Here is a 26,429-nt window from a genome sequence, read left to right as displayed (position 1 = left end):
GTGTATGTTCATGTTTTTTGTAGTTAACTAGGCAAGTCAGTTAAGAACAAATTCTTATTTACAATGACGGCCAAACCCGGACGACGCTGGGACAATTGTGCGCCGCCCTATGGGACTCCCAATCACGGTCGGTTGTGATTGGGAGTCCCATAGTAGAAAACACCTGTGTCTGTAGTGACACCTCTAGCACTGAGATGCAGTGCCTTAGACTGCTGTGCCACTCGGGAGCCCATGTGCAGGGATACAGGTGTGATGGAGGTAGATATGTATAGGGGTAAGGTGACTAGGCAACAGGATATAAGAAACTGAAGCCTGTGTAGAGTCAGTATAAATGTATGTGCATATTATGTGTGAGTGAGTCAGTTATGGAGTGAGTGTTTGTGTGTGTGTTTGAGTGACAGTGTGAGTGTGTAGGGCCCTGTGAGTGTGCAAATATAGATACAAGGTAAACTCGGTCCGTGTAGCTATTTTGTTAGCTATTTATCAGTCGTATTGCTTGGGGATAGAAGCTGTTCAAGAGCCTGTTGGTGTCAGTACCTCTTGCCATGCGGCAGCAGAGAAAATAGTCTATGGCTTGGGTGATTGGGGTCTTTGACAATTTCCGGGCCTTCTTTTCACACTGCCTGATATAGAGGTCCTGGATGGCAGAGAGCTCGGCCCCAGTGATGTACTGGGATGTCCGCACAACCCTCTGTAGCGCCATGTGATCGATGGGCGGTGCTATTGCCATACAAAGCAGTGATGCAGCCAGTCAATATGCTCTCAATGGTGCAGCTGTAGAACCGTTTCAGGATTTGAGGGCCCGTTCCAAACTTTTCCAACCTCCTGAGTGGGAAAAGGCACTGTCACGCCTTCTTCACGACTGCGCGTGTGTGTTTGGACCATTTTAAGTCTTTAGTGATTTGGACACCGGGGAACTTGAAGCTTTCTACATGCTCCACTGCCGCCCCGTTGATGTGGATGGGTGCGTGCTCGCCCCGTTTCCTGTAGTCCACAATCAGCTCCTTGGTTTTGTTGACGTTGAGGGAGAGGTTGTTGCTTCAGCACAACACTGTCAGGTCACTGACCTCCTCCCTGTAGACCTACCAACGTCATGTCGAAAGCAAACTTGATAATGGTGTTGGAGTTATTTGTGGGTGAAAAGGGAGTACAGGAGAGGACTAAGCACACACCCTTGTGGCGCCCCTGTGTTAAGGCTCAGCGTGTTGGAGGTGATGTTGACTACCCTCCCCACCTGGTGACGGCCCATCAGAAAGTCCAGGATCCAGTTGCAGAGGGAGGCGTTCAGACCCAGAGTCCTAAGCTTGGTGATGAGCTTGGAGGGGATAATGGTGTTGAACACTGAGCTGTAGTCAATAAACCGCATTCTCACATAGGTATTCCTCTTATCTAGGTGGGTGAGGGCAATGTGGAGAGCAATTGAGATTGCGTCAATGGATCTGTTGGGGCGGTATGCAAATTGGAGTGGGTCTAGGATGTTAATGTGTGCCATAACCAGCCTCTCAAAGCACTTCATGATTACAGATGTGAGTGCTAGAGGGCGGTAGTTATGGTGGCATGAAGCCTTAGAATTCTTAGGAACAGGGATGACTGTGGTCATCTTAAAACATGGGGATTACAGACAGGGACAAGAAGAGGTTGAATATTACAGTGAATATGCCTGCCAGCTGTTCTGCGCATGCTCTGAGAACGCGCCCCCAATCCTATATGTTTGTGTGTTAGCTGATGTACCGTTGTATCTACAGAGTAGACAAGGCTAAAGCCCTATCTCTGATGCTGCATGCAGCTGACATCAGCCACCCAGCCAAGGCCTGGAAGCTGCACTACCGATGGACACAGGCCCTGATGGAGGAGTTCTTCAGACAGGTACAGTACCAATATAGTCCCACCACTACAGTGTATAGTCACTGACAGAAACCATTGAAGAGGGAAACTTGAGTGTTTCAGCACTGTATTCTGAATGTATCCCACCTAATGAAACTTGTATTGTTAAGGAGATGGGACACCATTCTGATAGCTTCAGGAATATCTTCACTCGGATGAGCTGGTTATGTTATACAGAGCATTATGGGTATTGTAGTACATAATGCTACAGTATACAGTAACCTGCCATTCTACATTGGTATGGTTACCAAGGCTGGTGTTGTTGATTTCTTACAGGGCGATAAAGAGGTTGAGTTAGGGCTGCCATTCTCTCCTCTGTGTGATCGTAAAGCTACCATGATCGCACAGTCACAAATAGGTGAGCATCACACACATTTATTGGCCTCACTGTGAGCGGTTTCATTCAGGATGGGTTTGTATTCTCCGACAGGCCATAGCTCAAATGGGCCACCATGTGGACATTTGAGAAAGTATTTCATATTTTTCCCTTGATATGATAAAGCATGGGAATCTACACTGCCTGTCCTCATAAATTATTGTTACATCACACACACACATTTTCTTCTCCTGTTTCTCTGAAAAGTATAATCGTCAGTGTGAGCGAGTCATGCCTGTTTTTCTTCTCAAATGTTTGTCTGTCTCGCAGGGTTCATTGACTTCATAGTGGAACCCACATTCTCTGTATTGGTGGACACGACAGAGAAGATCATTACCCCTCTAATAGAGGATACCTTAAAGTCACATGACACTGGCGTCCGCAGGTCAAGGTGGGACACATTCCTAATATTATACACACTATGACCCTGCTGGTCATCTATGAACATTTGAACATCTTGGCTATGTTCTGTTATAATCTCCACCCGGCACAGCCAGAAGAGGACTGGCCACCCCTCATAGCCTGGTTCCTCTCTAGGTTTCTTCCTAGGTTTTGGCCTTTCTAGGGAGTTTTTCCTAGCCACCGTGCTTCTACACCTGCATTGCTTGCTGTTCGGGGTTTTAGGCTGGGTTTCTGTACAGCGCTTTGACAGCAGCTGATGTAAGAAGGGCTTTATAAATACATTTGGTTGATTGATTTGAAATCAGTTTTCCCAGTTTAACATGTCTGACAGATTCAACATGTCTACCAGTATCATCAGTAGGCTTACCCCTTTCTCGATCTTCAGGCTCTATGGTCGATCGAAGTTGTGGAATAAGCAACCAAGTCTTCCTCCAGTATTTTCTGTTCTATTTAATTGATGTCCATATTAGGACAGCCTCACAAGGAGTCGGTGTCATATATTTGACAGAATAGACAGTGTTTCTATTCTATGTTGCTCAGTTTGACGGGTAGTGGGTCGGTGACGGTGGTGGAGTCAGTCCAGAAACATAGTGGCCGAGGATCCAGCCAGGGGGTTGACCAGGGGCTCACTACAGACTATAGCCTGACTGGCATCGACCTGAAACAGGTCAGACACACATTGGCAGAGGTCATCCAACACAACAAAGACCGATGGAAGGAGCTCTCTGTACAAGGTATAGTTGTCTTTTTGTTGTTGCTCCTCTTCGTCCATGTCTTCTTCAGTCTCCTGAATACCTTTCCTTCTTTCAGTGTTATGTTCTTTCCATTGTCAGAAGTCTATGTATGACATTAGATGTTCTTTTTGCTTGTGTTCTCATTTCCTCAGAGTTGGCGAGTAAAGAGCGAGCTGAGTTGAACACTGACCCAGAGGAGATGGAGGAGTCCCAGATGAAAACAGAGGTTACGTTGACTCACACCAGCCCTGAGAGACACAGCCAGGAGCTCCAATCAGAGCCCTTCAATGAACTGATGAACAACACAAACTCCAATAACTCTTCCCAGGAGGACTCAGAGCTGGACCACCATCCTCACAGTTCTCTGTCCCCGTGTGAGGATAAAGAGACAACATCACCTGGCTCCATCTCTCCTGAACACCTACCATGGAACGGTAGGAATGTTAGCTAGCGATATGATGTGGTACAATATGATATACAACACGACGTACAATACAATACAACAATGCAACATCATTTAGTGCAACGTAACAGAAGACAGTACAATATCACAGTGAAACCAACCAATGTCATGTCTTTTTATAATTCTGTGTCCTGTCAGTAGGCTATAGCTATGTAGTATTTCTCTCATCTCTATAATCGTATTGTCAGTCACGAAGATCTGTGACCAAGTGTCCAAGAGATAACTGCGGAGTGGAGGGTTGTCAAGGTTACAGCTGTGTGATGCTGTGATGTCATGGTAACTGTTGTTGCTTGCAGGAGCAGGCCCTGGGGCAGTCCTTGAGTCAGGGGAGCAGTCTCTTCAGAGCCCTTGATTCTGATAAGCTACCCAACAACGCTGCCACTTCCTGATTTTTATTCTACTTTACCTTTATTTAACTAGGCAAATCAGTTAAGAACAAATTCTTATTTACAATGATGGCCTATCCCGGCCAAACCCTAACGACGCTGGGCCAATTGTGTGCCGCCCGAGTCACCATATTTGTTTGTTAGCTTTTTTATTGTAAATTTGTTCTGATTGATGTTATTGTATTGTTATTTATTAAAGATGGGGATCTTCTTGCTCCTCTTTGCACCGCAAGTAGTTTTTGTCTATATTCATTCTCTCTTCTCTTTCAGATGGGTTTGTATGGTAGACTAGGACGATCACGGTACTTAATTGCAACAGTGTGTGTTCTCTGTTGATCTCATGCTAGACAAACATATTTTACCCTAGAGTAGTACTGGAATGGGGGCCTTTAATGTGCCTTGCCTACAGTTACACACACTGAGTATGATTGGTTGTGCAGTGTCTAATATTACCCACTTGGGGGAGCTGTTTTATTCCTTTCCCATTGTAATGTAGTTAAGTACACCCTCTCCATTTGACACAATAAATACACTGACTACATGTAGGCGTACATTTTTTTTATTTTGTGTTATGAAATCTTCCCACGATTAATTTGAAATAAAAATTAGCCTACTAAAATAATCCTACCTGAAATTGAGAGGAGAGGGTTTGGAATTATTTGCAGGTGATGTTTCTCTGCTACACTATATGTCCACAATGCGTTAGACATCTGAAATGTACAGGTTTGCCAACAGTTCATTCAATAATGAACTTTATTATTTGGTCACATGTGCAATGCATCAGCCTTTCATAGGATAGGACTCAGACACTCCAAACACCAGTGAGCAAAATAAATTTAATAAATTGTAGGACTCCTTTGTTTGTGCAGTACCTTAGAGTGGTAAACAAGTCTAACAACTCATACCTAGCCCAGTTTCTGTATAAAATACTACAAAAATATCAAGTCAATCTATGTGGAATATGTTTTTACATGATGAGACTGACAATGAGATGCATTATGTTATTTTCTGTTTAAAGAAAACAAAAACAAAAATCTGTATATTTCCAGATATAATTTCACTGCATAACAGTCAGTATTGCTGTTCAAATTTCTCATATATACTCTCTTATTACAATATCTAACAATAATGAACCATACATAACCAACTAAGAGTTTGAGATACAGTACAGACAAATGAATAACATTATCCTTGATCTCAAAAACGCATGGCTGAATAAAATGGATTCCCAGGTTAGAAATGATAACCTGATAGTTTAGCATCATCTCTTACCAAGAGTTCATTACCCATTCATGTGTTTGAACCATCAGAAACATGGCCAACAGTTTGTCTGCTCCTCACGCTTCACTTTGGATCCTACTTCTTCTTGGTATCTTCTTCCTCCTCCGCCTCCTTCTCTTCCTCCTCAGGGAAGGAGATCTTTGATTTGCTCTTGAGCAGCTTGACCCCTGGGAATTGGACAGACAGAGTGCTGTAGGGTCATATCAGAGAGATCAATAACTAAGAAACAGTCGCAGATTGTTCTAACAGCTCCTCACACAGACACACACTGTGTCCTGTTCTAATACGCTACAGAAGATGATGATGATGTGTGTGTGTGTGCAAGTATGATGCTGTTTGTGTTAGCACAGTGGTCAAATGTAATCTGTCCTGTGACCAGACCATCTGTTAAGGTGGCTGGAACACTCCTCCATGCTGCTAAGCAACAGCACAGAGAAGACGTCCATGTGTATGGAGATCTTTAAGCGCTTTAGTCTATATCCGTTAACTATGACCAACATCAAGCCATTGACAGTAGTGTGACCAACTAGATTTGACAGTGTGAACTGATTCGCCCTCACAACCTAAACCACAGTGGTGAGCTGTATCTGCAGCTTAACATGTTCTGTAAAGGAAACAACATGACCCTGAGCCAGGCCCACATTATTTGACTGTAGCCTTCCACATAAGCTACAGTCCAGTTCGACTAGACTTTCATATCAGGTACAGTGTGTTGCTGTGAGGGCCTTACCTGGAGTGAAGGGAGGCTGGTGCTGGTAGGGGGTGTCTTTGCGCCTCGGTGTGTCTGCCAGTCGTGGCAGGGCCCCTGATAGCTCTTCTGCTAGGGCCAGCGTGTCTGTGTGAGACTTGGCCAGTCTGGTAGGAGGCAGGCTGTCTCTGTCCTCACCATGGCCTCTACAGCAGTCTGTGGACACACAGTATGGAACCAAAATAAATGGTGCTATAATACTTCACTTTAAAGGTCCAATGCAGTTTCAATTCTAATCGTAAAAACAAACAAAAAAAGCTTCTTAGCAAAGAGCAATTTCTCAAGCAAGAATTTTGCTAAGACTGTCGGAGGGTTTGTGTGGGAAGGGGAAAACAGAAAATTAGCTGTTATTGGCAGACAGGTTTAGAACTCTTTCTTATTAGTCGATTTAACTAATTTACCACATGGTGATGTCACCATGGAACGCCTAAACTCCCTGCCACCAAAACCAGGTGAAATTTCAGGCGTTTTTTCAATCTCCAAAGCCGATATGAGTAAGACCTTTAAACAGGTTAACATTCACAAGGATTACCAGAACACTTACTCAGAGCATGCGCTGACCAGCTGGCAAGTGTCTTCCCTGACATTTTCAACCTCTCCCTGACCCAGTCTAATACCTACATGTTTCAAGCAGACCACCATAATCCCTGTGCCCAAGAAGCCAATGCTTTGAAAGGCTGGTCATGGTTCACATCAACACCATCATACCAGACACCCTGGACCAACTCCAATTTGCATACCCCCCTAACAGATCCACAGATGACAATTTATATTGCACTCCACACTGCCCTCTCCCACTTGGACAAGATGAACACCTATGACTAAAGCTCAGGGTTCAACATAATAGTGCCCTCCAAGCTCATCACTCAGGAACCTGGGACTGAACACCTCCCTCTACAACTGGATCCTGGACTTCCTGACGGGCCGCCCCAAGGTGGTGATGGTAGGCAACAACACATCCGCCACGCTGACCCTCAACACAGGGCCCCTCAGAGGTAGGTGCTTAGTCCCCTCCTGTACTCCCTGTTCACAACTGCACGACTCCAACACCATCATTAAGTTTGCTGATGACACATCGGTGGTAGGCCTAACCCCATACGATGATGAGACTGCCTATAGAGAGGAGGTCAGAGACCTGGCAGTGTGGTGCCAGGACAACAACCTCTTCCTCAATGTCAGCAAGACAAAGGAGCTGATCGTGGACTACAGGAAACAGAGGACCAAGCACGCCCCCATTCACATCAACGTTCCTCGGTGTCCATATAACTAAGGATCTATCATGGTCCAAACACACCAACACAGTCGTAAAGAGACCACGACAACGCCTCTTCCCCCTCAGGAGGCTGAAAAGATTTGGCTCCGGCCCTCAGATCCTCAAACATTTCTACAGCTGCACCATTGAGAGCATCTTGACTGGCTGCATCACTACTTGGTATGACAACTGCTTGGCATCCGACCGCAAGGCACTACAGAGGGTAGTGTGTATGGCCCAGTACATCACAGGGTCCGAGCTCTCTGCCATCCAGGACCTCTATACCAGGCGGTGTCAGAGGAAGGCCCTAAAAATTGTCAGACTCCAGCCACCCAAGTCATAAACTGTTCTCTCTGCTACCACACGGCAAGCAGTACAGATACACCAAGTCTGGAACAAACAGGATCCTGAACAGCGTCTACCACCAAGCCCTAAGACTGCTAAATAGTTAGTTAAATTGTTAACCAAATAGCTACCCAGACTATAATATATATATTTTTTAAAAGTGTTCAAAATTTGATTCATTTAGCAGACAGTTATCCAGAGTGACTTACAGGAGTAATTAGGGTTTAGTGCCTTGCTTAAAGGCACATCGACAGATATTTCACCGTCGGCTCAGCGATCCGAACCAGTGACCATCCCAACGCTCTTAACTGCAAGGCTATCTGCCGCCCTGTCTGCATTGACCCTTTTTGCACTAACTCTTTTGACTCATCACATACGCTGCTGCTACTGTTTATCTATCCTGTTGCCTAGTCACTTTATTCCTAGTTATATGTACATATCTACCTCAATTACCTCATACCCCTGCACATCGACTCAGTACTGATACCCGTTGTATATAGCCAGGTTATCTTTACTCATTATACTTTATTATTAAATGTTATTACTTTTCTATTATCTTCTCTCTGCATTGTTGGGAAGGTCCCATAAGTAAGCATTTCACTGTTAGTTTCTACACCTGTTGTTTACAAAGCATCTGACTAATACAATTTCACTTGATGATTTGAACAGCGCTTACACTAAAATGGCATTATCATAATTTTCACAATTTCATAGTATTCTTCCAACCTTATAGTTTGGAAATATATAAAATACAGAAAAATCATGTTTTTGACTGGACTGGGCCTTTAATTTATTTGACCATCTGTTACAACAGAAAGTGGTCTTGTGCTGTGCTCTGAACTGGAGCATATTCAGCATTCAACTGAATTCAAGGCCATTGAGCCTAAAGGCTTTTGGCCATTGGACATTGTTTGGCCATGTTGTTGTTTAAGGGCGGTGGGCCATGTTGGATATATTCTAATCCACCCCCTAATTAACAAGCCAAATGTGTAATGAAAACTGCAATAATTACTACAATAATATAGTTACTATCTAATTGGACCAAGAATAGGCTGCTGTGTTCAAATTAGTTTCTCCTGTGCCCATAGTCCTTGTTGCACTATCCATTTGAGAGATGGGATGGTGTAGCTCTCTTTGTGCACTATCTGACTATCCATTTGTGAGACTTATAACAGGAGGATGATATAACTCTCAGTCAATCAATATCTAATGTAGATGTATAGTGGCCATGGCCTTTCCAGGAAATAGCTACCGCTATGAGTCAGCAAGCATGGTCAGTCACTCTGTCACACGCTTCAGTAGGCTCTGTTTAATATAATGCTGACCACAGACAATACACCCAGTGCTTCCTACTCTCCAGAATAAAATAAGAATATGAACCAATGGAACATGTGCTGTGATGACGGCAGAGCTTGTGAACGCAACAGTTTGTGTTGAAAAAATGGTGTGAGTGACGACATGTACCTTTCATGGTGGGCGGAGTGTAGACGCTGTGTTTTCTCTGAGCGGGAGATGTCCCTGCACTCTGGGTCTGGTGTAGAGAGATGGAGGGGGAAGAAAATAACAGCATGAGAACCAACAAGCAGAGATCCCATTTCACTGAAGCTATTTCAGGAGCCAGGCCATCTCAGGTAATCAATGACAACTGCATCAGATAGACATGCCATCTCATAGAACCATAGACTGCTGCTAGGGAGCATCCTGATAACGTTGTTCTTTGACTTTTATTTCTGCTTTTAAGATAAACAGAGTGTGAACTACCTCTCCTTGATGACTTGTTGTCTGCTTGTCATCTGTGTGAGAGAAAAGCAGACATGAGTTATAGTACATTTGCCAGTTTAACTAAAATTGTCAGCCTTAAAAAAGGAAAGGGGGATACCTAGTCAGCAGTACAACTGAATGTATTCAACTGAAATGTGTCTTCTGTATTTAACCCAACCCCTCTGAATCAGAGAGGTGCGGGGGGCTGCCTTGCTCAGGGGCAGAACGACAAATTTTTACCTCAGCTTGGGGATTCGATCCAGCAACCTTTCGGTTACTGAACCAGTGCTCTAACCACTAGGCTACCTGCCGCCCCAAAAAATTAGCTATTACTCAACCCTCGGTTAGAATCTGTGTGCTGAGATTCTGCTGGAACACTGTATTTCACCTGTGTGATGTGACTACAGTGGGAGAGCTGTAATGTTTATCACGATGAGCTCATGGCTGAGAGAGTTTATGGTTCAGTGTCCAGATCACTGCTAACCTCCGGCTGTAATGGCTGACTGGTGACTATTGCTCTAACTTCTCCAACATTGACGTTTCTCTGAATTGAAATTGATCTTAGAAATGACAACCAGGGGTGATTCATATGGTTCAGAGGATGAGTTCTATCACCATGAACATCACAGCTGGAGCAAAACACCAATAATTCAATAAGTTATTGAATGAATGGCACTGGACAACAGACTTAGCTTGAAAATCCAGACTGAATTCAGCTCCATCACGTTTGTAGTGCATAAATGGAAGACAGCACAAATATGTGAACCACATTAACATGACTATTTTGTTGAATGAATAGCATGGGGCAACACGAGCCCTGTATTATACAGATGCTGGATCTTACTTTGATCACTCTTTTGCTGCTAAGAAGTTTTCTGCACCTCAGGAAATGCAGATGAGCTTTGTGATTTACATAAGCTCACTGAAAACCCACACTAACACATGGTTATGTTAAGAGTATTGCATTTTTTGTGTATCCTACCTTTGACCAGCTAATAGCCTAACCACGATCAAGCAACATTCTCGACTAAACGTTCAAATCCTGTTGCTGCAGGATTGTTTTGCCGTGACAATATACAGTACCAGTCAAAAAAGTTTGGACACACCTACTCATCATTCCAGGGTTTTTCTTTATTTTTTATATTTTCAACATTGTAGAATAATAGTGAAGACATCACAACTATGAAATAACACATATGGAATCATGTAGTAATGAAAAAAAGTTTTAAACAAATCTAAATAAACATTACCGTTCAAAAGTTTGGGGTCACTTACAAATGTCTTTGTTTTTGAAAGAAAAGCAATTTTTTTTGTCCATTAAAATAACATTGATCAGAAATACAGCGTAGATATTGTTAATGTTGTAAATGACTATTGTAGCTGGAAACGGCAGATTTTAATGGAATATCTTCATAGGCGTAGAGGCCCATTATCAGCAAACATCACTCCTGTGTTCCAATGGCATGTTGTGTTAGCTAATCCAAGTTTATCATTTTAAAAGGCCAACTGATCATTAGAAAACCCTTTTGCAATTATGTTAGCACAGCTGAAAACGGTTGTGCTCATTAAGAAGCAATAAAACTGGCCTTCTTTAGACTAGTTGAGTACCTGGAACATCAGCATTTGTGGGTTCGATTACAGGCTCAAAATAGCTACAAACAAAGTCCTTTCATCTGAAACTTATCAGTATTCTTGTTCTGAGAAATGAAGGCTATTCCATGCGAGAAATTGCCAAGAAACTGAAGATCTCGTACAACGCTGTGTACTACTCCCTTCACAGAACAGTGCAAACTGGCTCTAACCAGAATAGAAAGAGTGGGAGGCCCTGGTGCACAACTGAGCAAGAGGACTCACAAGTCCTCAAATGGCAGCTTCATTAAATAGTAACCGCAAAACACCAGACTCAACGTCAACAGTGAAGAGGCGACTCTGGGATGCTGAGTTCCTCTGTCCAGTGTCTGTGTTATTTTGCCCATCTTAATCTTTTCTTTTTATTGGCCAGTCTGAGATATGGCTTTTTCTTTGCAACTCTGCCTAGTAGGCCAGCATCCAGAAGTCGCCTCTTCACTGTTGACGTTGAGACTGGTGTTTTGCGGGTACTATTTAATGAAGCTGCCAGACACTAATGTACTTGTCCTCTTGCTCAGTTGTGTACCGGGGCCTCCCACTCCTCTTTCTATTCTGGTTAGAGCCAGTTTGCGCTGTTCTGATTTATTTAGAATTAAAGGCACACGTAACCAGCATGGTTACCACAGCATTCTGTAGCGATACACCATCCCTTTTGGTTTGTGCTTAGTCGGACTATCATTTGTTTTTCAACAGAACAATAACCCAAAACACACCTCCAGGCTATGTAAGGGTTATTTTACCAAGAAGGGGAGTGATGTAATGCTGCATCAGATGCCCTGGCCTCCACAATCACCCAACCTCAACCCAATTGAGTTGGTTTGGGATGAGTTGGACCGCAGAGTGAAGGAAAAGCAGCCAACAAGTGCTCAGCATATGTGGGAAGTCCTTCAAGACTGTTGGAAAAGCATTCCAGGTGGAGCTGGTTGAGAGAATGCCAAGAGTGTGCAAAGCTGTCATCAAGGCAAAGGGTGGATACTTTGAAGAATCTAAAATAAAACATATTTTGATTTGTTTAACACTTTTCTGGTTACTACATGATTCCATGTGTGTTATTTCATAGTTTTGATGTCTTCACTATTATTCTACAATGTAGAAAATAGTAAAAAATAAAGAAAAACCCTTGAATGAGTAGGTGTGTCTAAACTTTTGACTTGGACTGTAGGTTAAATTAAGATCCTACATCTGTATGTTGTTCTCTGTGGCCAACACTGTACATGTACATACATCAAAACATGTGGAGCACATTAACATGACCAAGGGTGTTGTATGAATGGCACAGACAAGCATTGGACAGACAAGCATTGGATGTGTCTACAAACAGCTAAACATGCAGAGCACATGATATGTATTGGACAAAACTTCTACCTTGTACTGTAGGCCTATGTTGTATTCTAAGGCCAACACAATACATGAACTAAAGGCTGCAGCAAAACATGTGGAACACATTATCAGCCTTTTACTACCATATAACGCATCACCTCACAACAATAGCTGAATGAAGTCAGTGTGTTTCGGACCATCAAGCCTACGGGCATGGGAGGGTGATGACGTCACAGTCTCCGCTGTAGTGGGCAGGGGAAAAGAGCACTGACATTCCCTGGGGTCATTTAAGGCTGCTATGACACTTTACAAGGCATCTATAACACTATACATCCTCTGTGACACCCTTCAATCCAGCCACTGTTATAGGACACCAGTCATACTAGTGGGTCTGCGTCCAAGGAAAATGACCAGCTGTTTTTACACAAGAGGAGAGAGTTGAAGAGCTGATGGCAAATCAACAGTGAACCTTACATAAAGCTAAAATGGCCAGAGGGAGAGTCTTGTATTAGCTATTTCCAGGTCCATGGGTTTCACACAGTATCTCTGTTAGGGAGTGTTAAATTAAAGCCATGGGCACTGCAGCTCAAAATATCTTGATAGCACCTCTGGTTCTCAATGATAAAATTCTGATTCAGGACACCCAATAATCCAGAGACACAATACACAACACTAAGGTAAGGTTCAGTACTAACCTTCAGAAGTGCCTCTCTCCAAGAGACACAGTTTGGATGACATTCACAGGGAAATATCAGCAAGACAAAGAGCTGCTTGTAGCTGAAATAATGGCTGTGAATGAATAGGGTCCCACGCATACCACCTACAGTATGCAGACCACATACACAGACAGAGTTGAGCAAAACAAGTTTCACTCGACTACACTACACCATCCATTCTCATTCACAGCACACAGCCTGTAAGTCACAATGGGATCTCTCAGGATAATGTAATGGTAAAAGGCCAGATAGCATAAACACTATCAACTAAGCAAAGAGTTTGACAAGACAACTAGGCTGGAGGAAACTGTCCATACGCCCATGGAGACATAGAGAATAGAGGGATAGAGGAATGGAGAGATGGAAGGAGGGATGGAACCAGGTTCATGGTGGGAACAGAGCTGTCACATTGGCAGTGGTTACCTACGCCTGCCATAAAACACAGACCTGGCACTGAGGAGACAGAAATACATGGACCCAGCCAAGGATAAAGAAATCAATGGATAAAAAGAAAGGGTGGGTCTGTGATGAAAAACACACACATTCATACATTCTGACAATGTAATGCCTCTAAGCTGGCTCCTGGATGAAGGTCCTGCCACTGGCTTCTGTCAGATTTAATTGCCACCCAGTAGATTTGGGTTAGCTGGTTTGTTACAAACAGGGACGTCCCAAATAGCACCCTATTGCCTACATGGTGCACTACTTTTGACCAGATCCTTATGGGCCCTGGTCAATAGTAGTGCACTATAAAGGGAATAGGGTGCTATTTGGGATACACACAAGAACACCCCCTACTCTCTGCCAGAAACTCTCTGAGGAGAATATGGGCCAGCACAACCTCCATCAATTAACAGTACCAACCCTTTCCCTTCCTCTGCACCATGGGATAAATAAAACCTGTACATTGATACTGATGATTCAGTACAATGGAATAAATAAAATCTGTACGTTCATACTGATGATTCAGTACAATGAATAAATAAAATCTGTACGTTCATACTGATGATTCAGTACAATGAATAAATAAAATCTGTACGTTCATACTGATGATTCAGTACAATGTGTTAAATAAAATCTGTACGTTCATACTGATGATTCAGTACAATGGAATAAATAAAATCTGTACGTTCATACTGATGATTCAGTACAATGTGTTAAATAAAATCTGTACTTTCATACTGATGATTCAGTACAATGGGTAGAAATTCACCCTGTACATACTGATTATCTATCAAACCTCTCTTTCTAGACACACACGAGCGTGCAAGGCCTGCAAAAATCCACCCAGACACAAACACACACTGTTCAGGCCGCCCAGCACCTCACAGAACTCACACATGCTCACAGGCACACAAATACACACAAACGGATGATTTATCAAACCCTGTGTGCTGTAAGATATGTGGCCAGCCAGGCTGTGCCAGGTTAGGACATGAGGAACAGCGGTCAGATACAACAACACTATCTCATGTCATGACATAACGATAATGATAACCATTCACATCCTGTTCCCCTCAGTGACGTGATGTTGAGTATGACCGTGATGCCTGACTGGGAGCTCTGCTTGCATGCCTTTCTGTTCTGTACTGGGCAGCCTGAACAGTGTGTGTTTGTGTGTCTGGGTGGGTTTTTGCATGCCTTCTGTACTGGGCTGTACAGCAGGCTGCGATGTGGTGGGCAGCTGGGAGATGTGTGTGGAGATGTATGTTTGGCCATGATCACAGAGTCAAGTCACATGGGGTAGAGGTCAAGGTCACCAACAGCGTGTTGATGAGGGTAATAAACCAAGCTTTACCCTGGAGGCCAGAAATATCTGATCTCACTGCCTTCCAGATTCAACATAAGGAAATGGTTGGTAGATTGGTGTGTGTCATGTGGTTGAAGGTTGATTCTCTGCTATCTATCAGGTTTGAACTGTAAAACGTACCAGTGTTTGATTACAGACAGATACTGTACTCTCTTTTACAGACCACCCATCTCTTATTTAGTCCTGCTGGTCTCTTCTCACACTGTCTCAGAGTCATCCACAGCTATACCAGGGGAGCTTTCTTTGGTACAGGTCCTCCCAGTCTTACTCTATGATGACCTTTCAAAAGTAGTGGGGAGGAAGGCCAGAGTGTGGACAAGGCAGCTTTTGCTATGACTGTGCTGGAGGCTGCTAGGGTATGGGCTGTGACTGTGGCTAGGTGGCAGGCTGTGCTGGAGGCTGCTAGGGTATGGGCTGTGACTGTGGCTAGGTGGCAGGCTGTGCTGGAGGCTGCTAGGGTATGGGCTGTGACTGTGGCTAGGTGGCAGGCTGTGCTGGAGCCTGCTAGGGTATGGGCTGTGGCTAGGTGGCAGGCTGTGCTGGAGGCTGCTAGGGTATGGGCTGTGACTGTGGCTAGGTGGCAGGCTGTGCTGGAGGCTGCTAGGGTATGGGCTGTGACTGTGGCTAGGTGGCAGGCTGTGCTGGAGCCTGCTAGGGTATGGGCTGTGACTAGGTGGCAGGCTGTGCTGGAGGCTGCTAGGGTATGGGCTGTGACTGTGGCTAGGTGGCAGGCTGTACTGGAGGCTGCTAGGGTATGGGCTGTGACTGTGGCTAGGTGGCAGGCTGTGCTGGAGCCTGCTAGGGTATGGGCTGTGACTAGGTGGCAGGCTGTGCTGGAGGCTGCTAGGGTATGGGCTGTGACTGTGGCTAGGTGGCAGGCTGTACTGGAGGCTGCTAGGGTATGGGCTGTGACTGTGGCTAGGAGGCAGGCTGTGCAGGAGGCTGAGCTGTAAGCTGTGGCTGTGTTGTGACTATAGCTGTGCAGTGTTGCAGTCTCCATATGCTGACGCCACAGGGAATGTATTTGTGCTGATATCACATTGTGACCCTCCATGTTCTGGATCTCTCACTCAAGGTTAGATTCCACTCTCACTGTTTCATGATGACACAACAAAGATAAAACACTCGCCTTGCCGCCTCCTTTTTAACACACTTCTCGTTACTCCCATTCACCAGGGCTGATATCACCCTCTATCCATCCTCCCCCCCTCAGACATCTTATAATTTAACACTCCATTTTGTGTTGCCCACAAGAGTAGTCTTCGAGCCCTCATTCAACCAATGTTTACATAACTCCTTTATATCCCACAGCTCTTCATTAAATGGCATCAGACAGATCTGAAAGAAAACACTTAGATGATTTACATAAATGAGAGCGAGCCAAATGGCGTTTGTATTTCTCATTATCAATAACGAGCAAGTTGGGAACAAACAAAAAGTCTCCAAATTCAAACGACCCTCAGTAGGAGCATTACAAATCAAAAACCAAACAATTGTCATGTGAAGACACACATAATTTCCATGACAGTTTAGAGTCATGCGGAGTGTAGCTTGGCAACATTCAGACCACACATTCCATTTCAATACAGGAAACTACTGAAATTCAATTTTCACTGCTTTTCATTGAGGGCAATTCGAATTGGAATGTCTATTTCCTGAATTGAATGAGATGAGATGAAATTGAATTGACCCCAACCCTGTTTCTCACACAGGAGAAGTATCTTACCTGCTGCAGTTAGGTCTGGTGGAAGATAGATGGCATGGGTGGCTGGTGTAGGTCTCCTCTTACGGATCTGTTTGGGAGAGACAGGACAGGGCAGAGAGACAGGACAGGGCAGAGAGACAGGACAGAGAGACAGGACAGAGAGACAGGACAGAGAGACAGGACAGAGAGACAGGACAGAGAGACAGGACAGAGAGACAGGACAGAGAGACAGGACAGGGAAAAGTGGTGTTAAAGTGTGGCGCTGAGGATAGCTGGAGACAGACAACAACCAGCTGTGTGTGCATGTTTTACGAAGTGATAGACTAGAGTTCAGTGTCAATAAAATCACTAGTCTAGGAAAGGGAGAGGGGTGGGTGGGTTCGGAGGTGGTGGGGGGAGTAGGAGAGGTTGGCCAAAGCTTCGGAAGAAGCTATTTTTCTATAACCACTATAGGGAAAAATAAGGATACAATGGAAATAGTTTAGTCTGGCACTATACTTTTTCCCCAAGCAATATTCACTCAAGGCACTAAGACATTGCAATAAAGTCTAGAAAACTAAGATTGTGACAAATAATTCCAGAAAGTGGAGGGGAAAACAAGCCTTCACTCATCTTTCAAGGAGTTGACCATTGTCCATGACATAAAACAGGTTTCCCACACAGGCATAACATGATCAAAGTAAAGCTTCTTCTGCCAGTCAGTGTCAAGAGGAGCTAGTCCTTTTAACTCTGAGATTCCCGGGTTGCAAAAATGCAACAGGTCCTAAACTCATGTCTAACACTACATAGTTAATCTCCTTAGACTCAGATGTATTTCTAAGTAGCATTTGTTGTGTATCCTGTCTTCTCTACGATGTGATTATGTAGAAGAAAAAAGAAATTGAGAAAGACATTCTGAACAAGAGCAGGAGGAATTATGTAAGTGTTGCAATTTTTGGGGGGCAAAAATGCTTGGGTCTCACAGGGATAAGCCCCACACTCTTTCAACGAGCCCACCATCACAGTATCATTCCATTACCATGTCATAATGGTAATCACATTTATTTACATATCATGTAGAAGTGAATGTTTTTACTTACATGCTCTGATGCCTGAGGGTCCAGCTGACTCTGAAAGACAGGTACAGAAAACTGGATCTTCTTAGGACTGTTGGGCTCCATGTTGGGCTCCATGTTGGGCTCCATGTTTTGAGAGGATAGAGAAAGAAAGATGGAGGAAAGAGGGAAAGTAAGAGAAAGAGCGGAAGAGGGGACTGTGTTAGGAGCAGCTGCACATACTGTAGCAGCAGCAGCAGCCTCTTCTCTTCTGTTCCTCCCCCCTTCCTTATGAGCCCTGTGATAGCTTTAGTGGACAGCCCAGCCCAGCCTGCCTCTCCCCTGCCCCCTCAGAGAAAAAGAGAGAGATGCACTCCACCTCACACACTCCTCTAACGTCCAGTCCACTATAGCAGCCACAGACAGTCTCCCTTGACCCCCAGCCCTCGACTCAGACAGACCAACAGCATTCTATTTAGCCTCTGCTGGGTCAAGTGTTCTATCTCTTTGATGAAAGCCACAGGCCAGTCTGAGTCTCCGATATCTCTCTCCCCCTCCCTCCATCTCTCTGAGTATCATGACATCACGGCCCAGAAGTGCAATATAATCCCCCGAAGGGACCAGGCAGGCACAATGTTAAATATTGATAACCCAAGTTCAGGAAACCACTGCCCCCCTCTCTCTCTCTCTCTATCTTCCTCCATACTTCTTTCTCTCATAGACCTCGTGTTCACTTACTTCCCTCTCTCCTTTCCTGAGTGGTATGTGAACCTTGAGACAGTGGAGTGGACTGAATAATGCCTAATATGCTCAATCCCGCAGGCATGTCGTTGTTTATAAATTAGTAATCACTTAGATTTTCTCACTCATATAACACACTACCATTCAAATGTTCAGGGTCACTTACAAATGCCCTTGTTTTTGAAAGAAAAGCACATTTTTTGACCATTAAAATAACATGAAATTGATCAGAAATACAGTGTAGACATTGTTAATGTTGTAAATGACTATTGTAGCTGGAAACGGCAGATTTTTATGGAATATCTACATAGGCGTACAGAGGCCCATTATCAGCAACCATCACTCCTGTGTTACAATGGCACGTTGTGTTAGCTAATAATCCAAGTTAATCATTTTAAAAGGCTAATTGATCATTAGAAAACCCCTTTGCAATTATGTTAGCACAGCTGAAAACTGTTGTTCTGATTAAAGAAGCAATACAACTGGCCTTCTTTAGACTAGTTGAGCATCTGGAGCATCAGCATTTGTGCGTTCGATTACAGGCTCAAAATGGCCAGAAACAAAGCCCTTTCTTCTGAAACTCGTTAGTCTATTCTCACCATACATCCTCATATTTCCGATCAGGGGGTTGCGCTAGCTTCCAAATTCAAAAGTCTGCATTTTCAAACCACAGACCCTCCAAAAATCTGCGTTCTAACTAAACAGAGATGTTTAATACATCGATCCACTCAGTGCTCTAGTATAGAATGCAGGAAAATACAGGTCAGTTCAAGAGGGTGCCATGTTAAAACATTGTTTTCTTTACCCCACATTTTTATCAAAGTACATACAATAGTTATTACATTAATCCAAACGATATTATAGCCTTATATGCTTGCATTGGACAGCGTTGATGAAATACCAACGCTATAATAGGTGTTGGAAAAACGACCAGCTCCCGACACCCATAATTCATGAATTAGATTTATTTGATTTCATTCATCATTAATGTAACCACAATGTTCAAATACATACAAATAAATAACAGGTTTATTTGTGGATGATGTAGTAGTCTGCAAGGACTGACCAAAACAACATTCTGACATGCAGTCCTCTGAGGACTTTGATGACCCATAAATGACCCATTTCTCTGTATCTGGCATCTGTCTAGGAATGGCAGATAATCCAAGCTAGAATGAGAAGACAAAACACAGTACGCTGATGTAATGTTCACAATGTGTCAACGTACTGTACACAGAGAAACCATAATAAACAATATAAAGGAGCGCTTTAGAGAAAAGTAATAACCTCAGCAACACAGACCTGTTATTTACACCACGCCAAGTCAAACTGAGTGACACACAAACAGGCCCACAGTCCCAGTGCCCATGGATGGGGCAGTTCTGCGTCTCAAATGGCACTTTATTCCCTACTGCACTACTTTTGACCCTGGTTAAAAGTAGTGAACTATGTAGGGAATAGGATGCCATTTGAGACGCACACAGTGTGTTTTCGCCTTGCCATCAATGGTGCCCATTTATGCTCAGGGATCATTCTGTGCCTCTAAACACGTACGACCTAGGAACACCTAATACCTCTGGAGGAAATGCCAGAGAATTAGAGGCAGGGGCTGGAGGTGTGGAGCGGGCCGGACAAGGGACTGGGTGCCACCTCAGGGGTGATGCACAGTTCAGCATATAGGGGAAAAGAGATGTTATAAGTTGCATGTTCGTCTGTGCTTGACCATTAGTAAGTACAAGTAAGCTACAGGTAAGTACAGATAATCTACAGCTATGTAGTAAGTGGGTCATTCCACGAAATGAGTCCCTTTTGCATTCCTTCAATATTTTAGGTGCACCAATATTTAATTTTAACATAAACATTATGTACATAATTTGTTCAAACTGGAAACGACAAGTTTAATTGGGTTGCATCAACTACTGCTTTTAAAAAGCACCACTTAAATGTATGCATTATATTCATTTCACACCTTTGTCCTGGGTTGTGTTCATTAGGGTAACAATGGAAAACGTTATTTATAAAAATTATACAGAAAGTAAGTCCAGTTAGTCCCTCACCGATTCAATCAATTTTCCTCCATTTGGTGCCTAATGAATTCGACCCGGATGCGTGTTTTTCTTAGTGTCTCACATTAAAAACAAACAAAAATTCATACCTGTATTTCTTATCTTAAATAGATGTTAAAACCACTAAATGCATTTGTCCTGAGATATTTTCTTTAAAGGGGTAATAAAAAAGAGAGATAGAGACAGACAGATGGCCTGAACTGGAGAGTAGAAACACAGTAGAATTAACAGTATCTTGTCTGATAGTAGAAAGACTATATAGAGCTCTAATTATATTTTCAAGTTCAGAGACAGTGAAATGTATTGCGTAGTTAGTTCCAGACCTGGGTTCAAATACTTTATCTGACCTTGCCTGGCTTAACAAGCCATTAAGAATAGTCCCAAAATGGTAAACCCACCCATCTGGCACTACAGGCAAGCTGAGCAAACAGAGTATTTAAAAGACTTCAAATAGTATTTGAAACCAGGTCTGATTAGTTCCTCATAGAGATGGTATTAGAAGAGGAGGGCATGGTAATTTACAGCAGACACTAAATTCCCATACAACCATTATCATCTTCTAACTCTATTTTTCACCTTTAGGACAAGAGATGCACCCTGATCCACATCTATGTGCTTAAATACAACCCATACACAATGTCAGGATCATAACATAATAACAATGTCACCAACAACCAGAGATGGAATTGGAGAAAAGTCACTCTGGGAAATCACTGATCCTAGAATTTACCTTAAAGTAACTACCCAGTGAAAATCTAACTTTTAAGAGTTCATATTCTGTTAACTCATATCCAAATAATTTTGTTGACTCTTCCTATACTCATATGTTGCCAGCATTAATTGAAAAAAATAAAACACAAAAATGCTTGCCATTTCCTCATAGAACATGATGTCATCGCCATGAGGAGGAGATATCCAATCAGCGGTCTACTAGCATTAATATTTTTAATGACCGGGTATATGCCCACACCATTCTGTTGTTGGGGTACACCCATAACATTCCAACACAGAAAAACAGCTTTTTAACACACCTAATAAAAAATAAAAATAAATAGAAGGAAAACTCTTTAGCTCATATTGTAAGTAATTATAGGTCATGTTTCACAGAAATCTGGAAACACTGGGGAGTTACTTAAACACATTTTGTACATGTCAAAATTATTTTACTTTGTGAACTCTAGTTCCCCTCCAATTCCCCCCTGTCGACAACACATGAGTAATGCAGTAGTTAGTCATTCTGAGTGTTTGAAATAGGACGGTTAAGACAGAGACAAAGACAGTTCACTATAACAGCAAGTATACAGCAGCATTAGTGTCTCAAAGACACACAGCATAGAGGTCTTAAGATACAAGGGAACTCATTTATAAACCTTTGGAAGGTACAAAATATATCCCAAAACATGTGCGCCAATTTTCACTCAAAAGTTGGCATTTATAAAAACTGAACTTGATGTAAAAACGTGCTCGCCTTTTCGCAGACTTTAGACAATGCTTATGCAGATTCTAGTGGTTGAAATATTGCATTGCAAGCAGGCAAGTACATTTATATTTTGTGCAAATGGGGGATATGATGGACACGCTTATGCATAACAATAAACAGGTTAATAAGATGCAATCATTTTCCGTTAGTGAGTAAAGCGAAAATATATTTAGTTTATCTTTGCATTTTAAAATAATTAGACAATCATCTATATCCCTGGCTATTATTTATTATTTATTTCCATGATCATTGCATAATAAATGGCTCACCTTTTCTGTGATGGTGTCATACTCACGAGGTAGCCTATATAGGGCAACAACAAGGATACCATTCATCTCATATCTCCTTTAATTGGACCCACTTCACAGAAGTAAATAAGCTATTTCAAGTGTTTTGCTGTATGCCATCCGATCCAGAGCGCAGCTGTATTAACGGTGGAACAGACAGGTTGTAGGTTACTTCTGTAGCCGACATCTGAATACTGCAATTTAACATTTCTTGAGTAGACGATATTGCATTTATACACATAATACATATTTTCATAACTAATCGCAGATAAATTCTTCACCTTTTCTGGACATTATTGGTCCATATTTCTGAAGTAACCATAGCCTACAACAAATTACCATGCGCATCTCTCATTTAATTAAGCCTATTAGATAAGCTATTATTTCAAGTATTTTGCTCTATGCATCAGAAAGGAAGCGGGTTTATAACTAAATTAAAATGTACCAGGTGAACAGGTGCATTGTAGTGTGCATGTCTACCACTGTAAGTAGAGAATGTTTCAGAATTCGCGGGCAGTGCAGCATCGTTTCGAGAAAAAGTCAATGTAAAAAAACATGCCCAATTAAATTCAAACAGTCTGCTTACAGCTTAACAGCAATTTGCAATAGTTGTTGTCTTTCATAAACGTTTTGTCTATCAGATAGCCTAGGCCTACAGCAAATGTCATTGCAAAAGTTTAACATTCTGCAATCAAGTTTGATCAAGTTCGCTATTGCCTTTGGAAAACTGCTCGAATACTTCCAAAGTATACAGCAAGGGTGTTTTTGGGCGTTTTTGTCACCATAAAAGGTGAATGATGGGCGTTTTTGTCACCATAAAAAGGTGAATGATGGGCGTTTTTGTCACCATAAAAAGGTGAATGATGGGCATTTTTGTCACCATAAAAAGGTGAATGATGGGTGTTTTTGTCACCATAAAAGGTGAATGATGGGCGTTTTTGTCACCATAAAAGGTGAATGATGGGCGTTTTTCAGGCAGAGAACTGATGCTCTTTCACTCACACAGTTTCAGGACGGCTGTGATTTATAACAGTAAACAGTATGTATGGTGTGTGCCAAGTTTATAAATCTCAATATTTTTGTATGTATGCAGTCTTTTCAGAAATGGCACACGCAGATGTTCAGATATTTAGTGTGAAATTTACGCAACGGTTATAAATGAGGCCCCAGAGTATCTGTCAGTCAGCAGACTACTCAGGAGTTGAAACCATAGAAATAAAAACCCTCTACCTATATGGTTGAAAACACAGTGTTAAGGTATCTGCCGTCATCAGACTCTCTGGAAATAGTAGAAACAGTGGTAAAAGGTCGTTGGGCTGTTCAGTGTATGGCTTCACCAGTGTTCAGGTTGAGTAGAATGGGTAGACTTTACCAGTGGTTATCTTCAACTGCAGGAGAAAACAACAACACTCTTTACACATTGACAAATAGGGGTGCTAGCAGAAAGCTATAGAGGTGCCAGCGGATGGCTGAATCGCAACAGGTCTATATGGCTCGAAGAACCAATTTGTACAAGTGTATGAAATGAGCTGAGCTGAGCTCCGCTGGATAAGGTATGGTGGATTGCTACAGGGATTCTGGTTACGGCAGGGTGTAGATAACATGAAAGGATCTTTATGGCTTAGTGAAGAAATAGAGATTACTTTTAGTATGAACAGATAGCTTCTCTACCAACAGAATGACAGACACTCACCTCAGATGTAGGACCTGTCAACAGTCTAACAGGGGGTATTCTCTGGCCAACACAGGTGATCGTCGTGGAGATACGGCCGCCAGGAGCTCGCTGGCTATCTCCTGTCGAATCTCATCAGCAAGGCTCTCTTTGATCTGAGGTAGAGGACAGAAGTTACACAGAGACAAATCAATTAATTAATCATCTCTTTGATAAGAAGGGACAGAATAACTCATTGACTACACTCAAACAGAAGAAAATGCTCAGAAACTGAGTGAAACAAGGAGGTGCTACAGTATCAGAAGTTGCCCAATAAGAAATGCTTGTTTTTCGTTGCATAACGATTTGCCACAGAGTGCTCTAATGAACACAACCCAGGATTGGCAGTACACCCTGTTCTGTTGGTGTAATAAGGGCTTCATAAATAAAGTTGATTTTAAACTGAGATTTTTGAAACACAAAACACACATCTCTCATCCCTCAAAATAATTAAAGCTGGAATCCTTAATGGTGAAACTGCTATTTTCATTTGCAACATTACAACAAGAAGTTACGGCAAACAACGAACACTGTTTTTTCCCCTCGGACATCAATTTTCGCACAATAAAAGAGCACAATATGTACAGAATTTGTTTTACCATGCTGCACGATGCTCCTCAGCCCGGCAAAAAAAACAATAACGGCGGTCGGAAGGACAGTGGTGTCGTTTTCCCCTTACTGCAGATTCCATCTTTAAAGACCTGCCAAACACTGACATCAGGCCACTGACTAAGACGTAGTCCTAAGGTATAGCCATAGGTTCCTGTGGAATCCCAATTTCCTTTTGAAGCTTAAATCAGCTCAGTGAATGATTTTTCATGAGCGGAATCATCTTTCAATAAGGATGTAGTAACCTTGTCCGTCAGCCAAGGACATAATAAAACATGTCCTGGGCGATATTGGCATTGTTATTGCACCTCAAACACAAATACTGTCAGGCACTGGGCAGGGTCCAATTTGAGCACTCATAGTTCAGTGAAGGACAAATCTTAATGTTGTCCAGTATTCTAAAATAGAATCTCAATGTTGACCTTTATTCTAAAATAGAATCCCAGAACACACTGAGCTCACTTACCTCCTTGATGAGCTGCTGTAGCTGGGGGTTGCTTGCCCTTCCCATGCCTAATCTTTGTCCTCTTCCTCCCTCCCTACCCCTCTCCTCTAGCAGGTGAGGGTCTACAGCTGCGCCTCTTCCTCCTCTGTCCTCTTCCTCTCCTTGTGCTCGATCCTCTGGATGTTGCTCTCCTGTCAGTGCCTGGTCTATGGCATGGTCCTGGGCCTCTAGAGAACCAATCTGGCCCTGGGAGAATCCTGTGGAGGCACCAGGCCGTGGAGGGGGGGCTGGGGTGAGGGTGATGGAGGCTCGGTACACCCCTGTCTTCTGGGGGCCTGGGAGGGGCAGCTCTGGGGCGTGGGAGGGGCCTGGGTGATATCTGGAGGACCTCATTGGACTGGCTGACCTGGAGGAGCGGCCTGAGCTCGGGGTGGGTGCCATGCTTGGTCTGCTCTCTGCCCCACCCTCGTAGCCCAGCTCTGTCTGCAGGTACAGCGGTTCCATCAGCAGGTTCGACATCTGGAGGGAGAAACCACACAAACCACAAGCATGACACATAGTGAAGTGCGACAAGAGTAAAACCATACGGTGCATTCGGAAAGTAGTCAGACCCTTTCCCTTTATTTTTCATTTTGTTACGTTACAGCCTTATTCAAAAATCCTCAACAAATCTACACACAATACCCCACATTGACAAAGCCAAAACAGTTATTTTTACATTTTTGCAAATGTATTAAAAATAAGTATTCAGACCCTTTGCTACGAGATTAAAAATTGAGCTCAGGTGCATCCTGTTTACGTTGATCATCCTTGAGATGTTTCTACAACTTGAATGGACCACCTGTGGTAAATTCGATTGATTGGACATGATTTGGAAAGGCACTCACCTGTCTATATAAGGGCTCACAGTTGACAGTGCATGTCAGAGCAAAAACCAAGACATGAGGTCAAAGGAATTGTCCGTAGAGCTCCGAGAAAGGATTGTGTCGAGGCACAGATCTGGGGAAAGGTACCTAAACATTTCTGCAGCATTGAAGGTCCCCAAGAACACAGTGGCCTCCATCATTCTTAAATGGGAGAATTTTGGAACCTCTAAGACTCTTCCTAGAGCTGGCCACCCAGCCAAACTGAGCAATCGGGGAAGAAGGGCCTTGGTCAGGGAGGTAGACCAAGGACCTGATGGTCACTCTGACAGAGCTCCAGAGTTCCTCTGTGGAGATGGGAGAACCTTCCATAAGGACAAC

The 26,429-nt window shown here is 43.1% G+C and overlaps 3 protein-coding genes across 6 annotated transcripts in view; 1 reads left to right on the top strand and 2 right to left on the bottom strand.

Moving 5' to 3' along the window:
• The window catches only part of LOC106586468 (dual specificity calcium/calmodulin-dependent 3',5'-cyclic nucleotide phosphodiesterase 1A), a 56,755-nt gene extending 52,278 nt beyond the window's left edge, over window positions 1-4,477 (top strand). For 2 of the 3 annotated variants that reach the window (XM_014173816.2, XM_014173817.3), the window contains 6 exons: window positions 1,746-1,866; window positions 2,161-2,242; window positions 2,531-2,651; window positions 3,203-3,396; window positions 3,549-3,830; window positions 4,156-4,477. In XM_014173816.2, the coding sequence (XP_014029291.1) occupies window positions 1,746-1,866; window positions 2,161-2,242; window positions 2,531-2,651; window positions 3,203-3,396; window positions 3,549-3,830; window positions 4,156-4,211 (856 nt within the window). In that variant the 3' untranslated portion in view covers window positions 4,212-4,477. The remainder of the gene's footprint in view (window positions 1-1,745; window positions 1,867-2,160; window positions 2,243-2,530; window positions 2,652-3,202; window positions 3,397-3,548; window positions 3,831-4,155) is intronic. The other variant, XM_082969080.1, reaches the window with a different exon arrangement.
• A 584-nt stretch (window positions 4,478-5,061) lies between these two features.
• LOC106586467 (protein phosphatase 1 regulatory subunit 1C) lies at window positions 5,062-18,740 on the bottom strand. Its single transcript, XM_014173815.3, has 6 exons — window positions 17,892-18,740; window positions 16,834-16,900; window positions 9,633-9,664; window positions 9,336-9,402; window positions 6,257-6,430; window positions 5,062-5,693 (listed from the first exon to the last, which is right to left on the bottom strand). Exons 1-6 carry the CDS (start codon window positions 17,994-17,996, stop codon window positions 5,602-5,604), a joined length of 537 nt encoding a protein of 178 aa, XP_014029290.1. The 5' UTR covers window positions 17,997-18,740; the 3' UTR covers window positions 5,062-5,601.
• A 797-nt stretch (window positions 18,741-19,537) lies between these two features.
• LOC106586465 (protein ITPRID2) overlaps window positions 19,538-26,429 on the bottom strand; it is a 61,825-nt gene continuing 54,933 nt past the window's right edge. For both annotated transcript variants that reach the window (XM_014173814.3, XM_082969079.1), the window contains 3 exons: window positions 25,207-25,704; window positions 24,114-24,247; window positions 19,538-23,808 (listed from right to left, as the gene is read on the bottom strand). In XM_014173814.3, the coding sequence (XP_014029289.1) occupies window positions 24,131-24,247; window positions 25,207-25,704 (615 nt within the window). In that variant the 3' untranslated portion in view covers window positions 19,538-23,808; window positions 24,114-24,130. The remainder of the gene's footprint in view (window positions 23,809-24,113; window positions 24,248-25,206; window positions 25,705-26,429) is intronic.

The sequence above is a fragment of the Salmo salar genome, chromosome 25, assembly GCF_965601325.2.
Source record: "Salmo salar chromosome 25, fSalSal1, whole genome shotgun sequence".
Lineage (NCBI taxonomy): Eukaryota > Metazoa > Chordata > Actinopteri > Salmoniformes > Salmonidae > Salmo > Salmo salar.
This window is presented reverse-complemented; position numbering and strand designations above follow the sequence as displayed.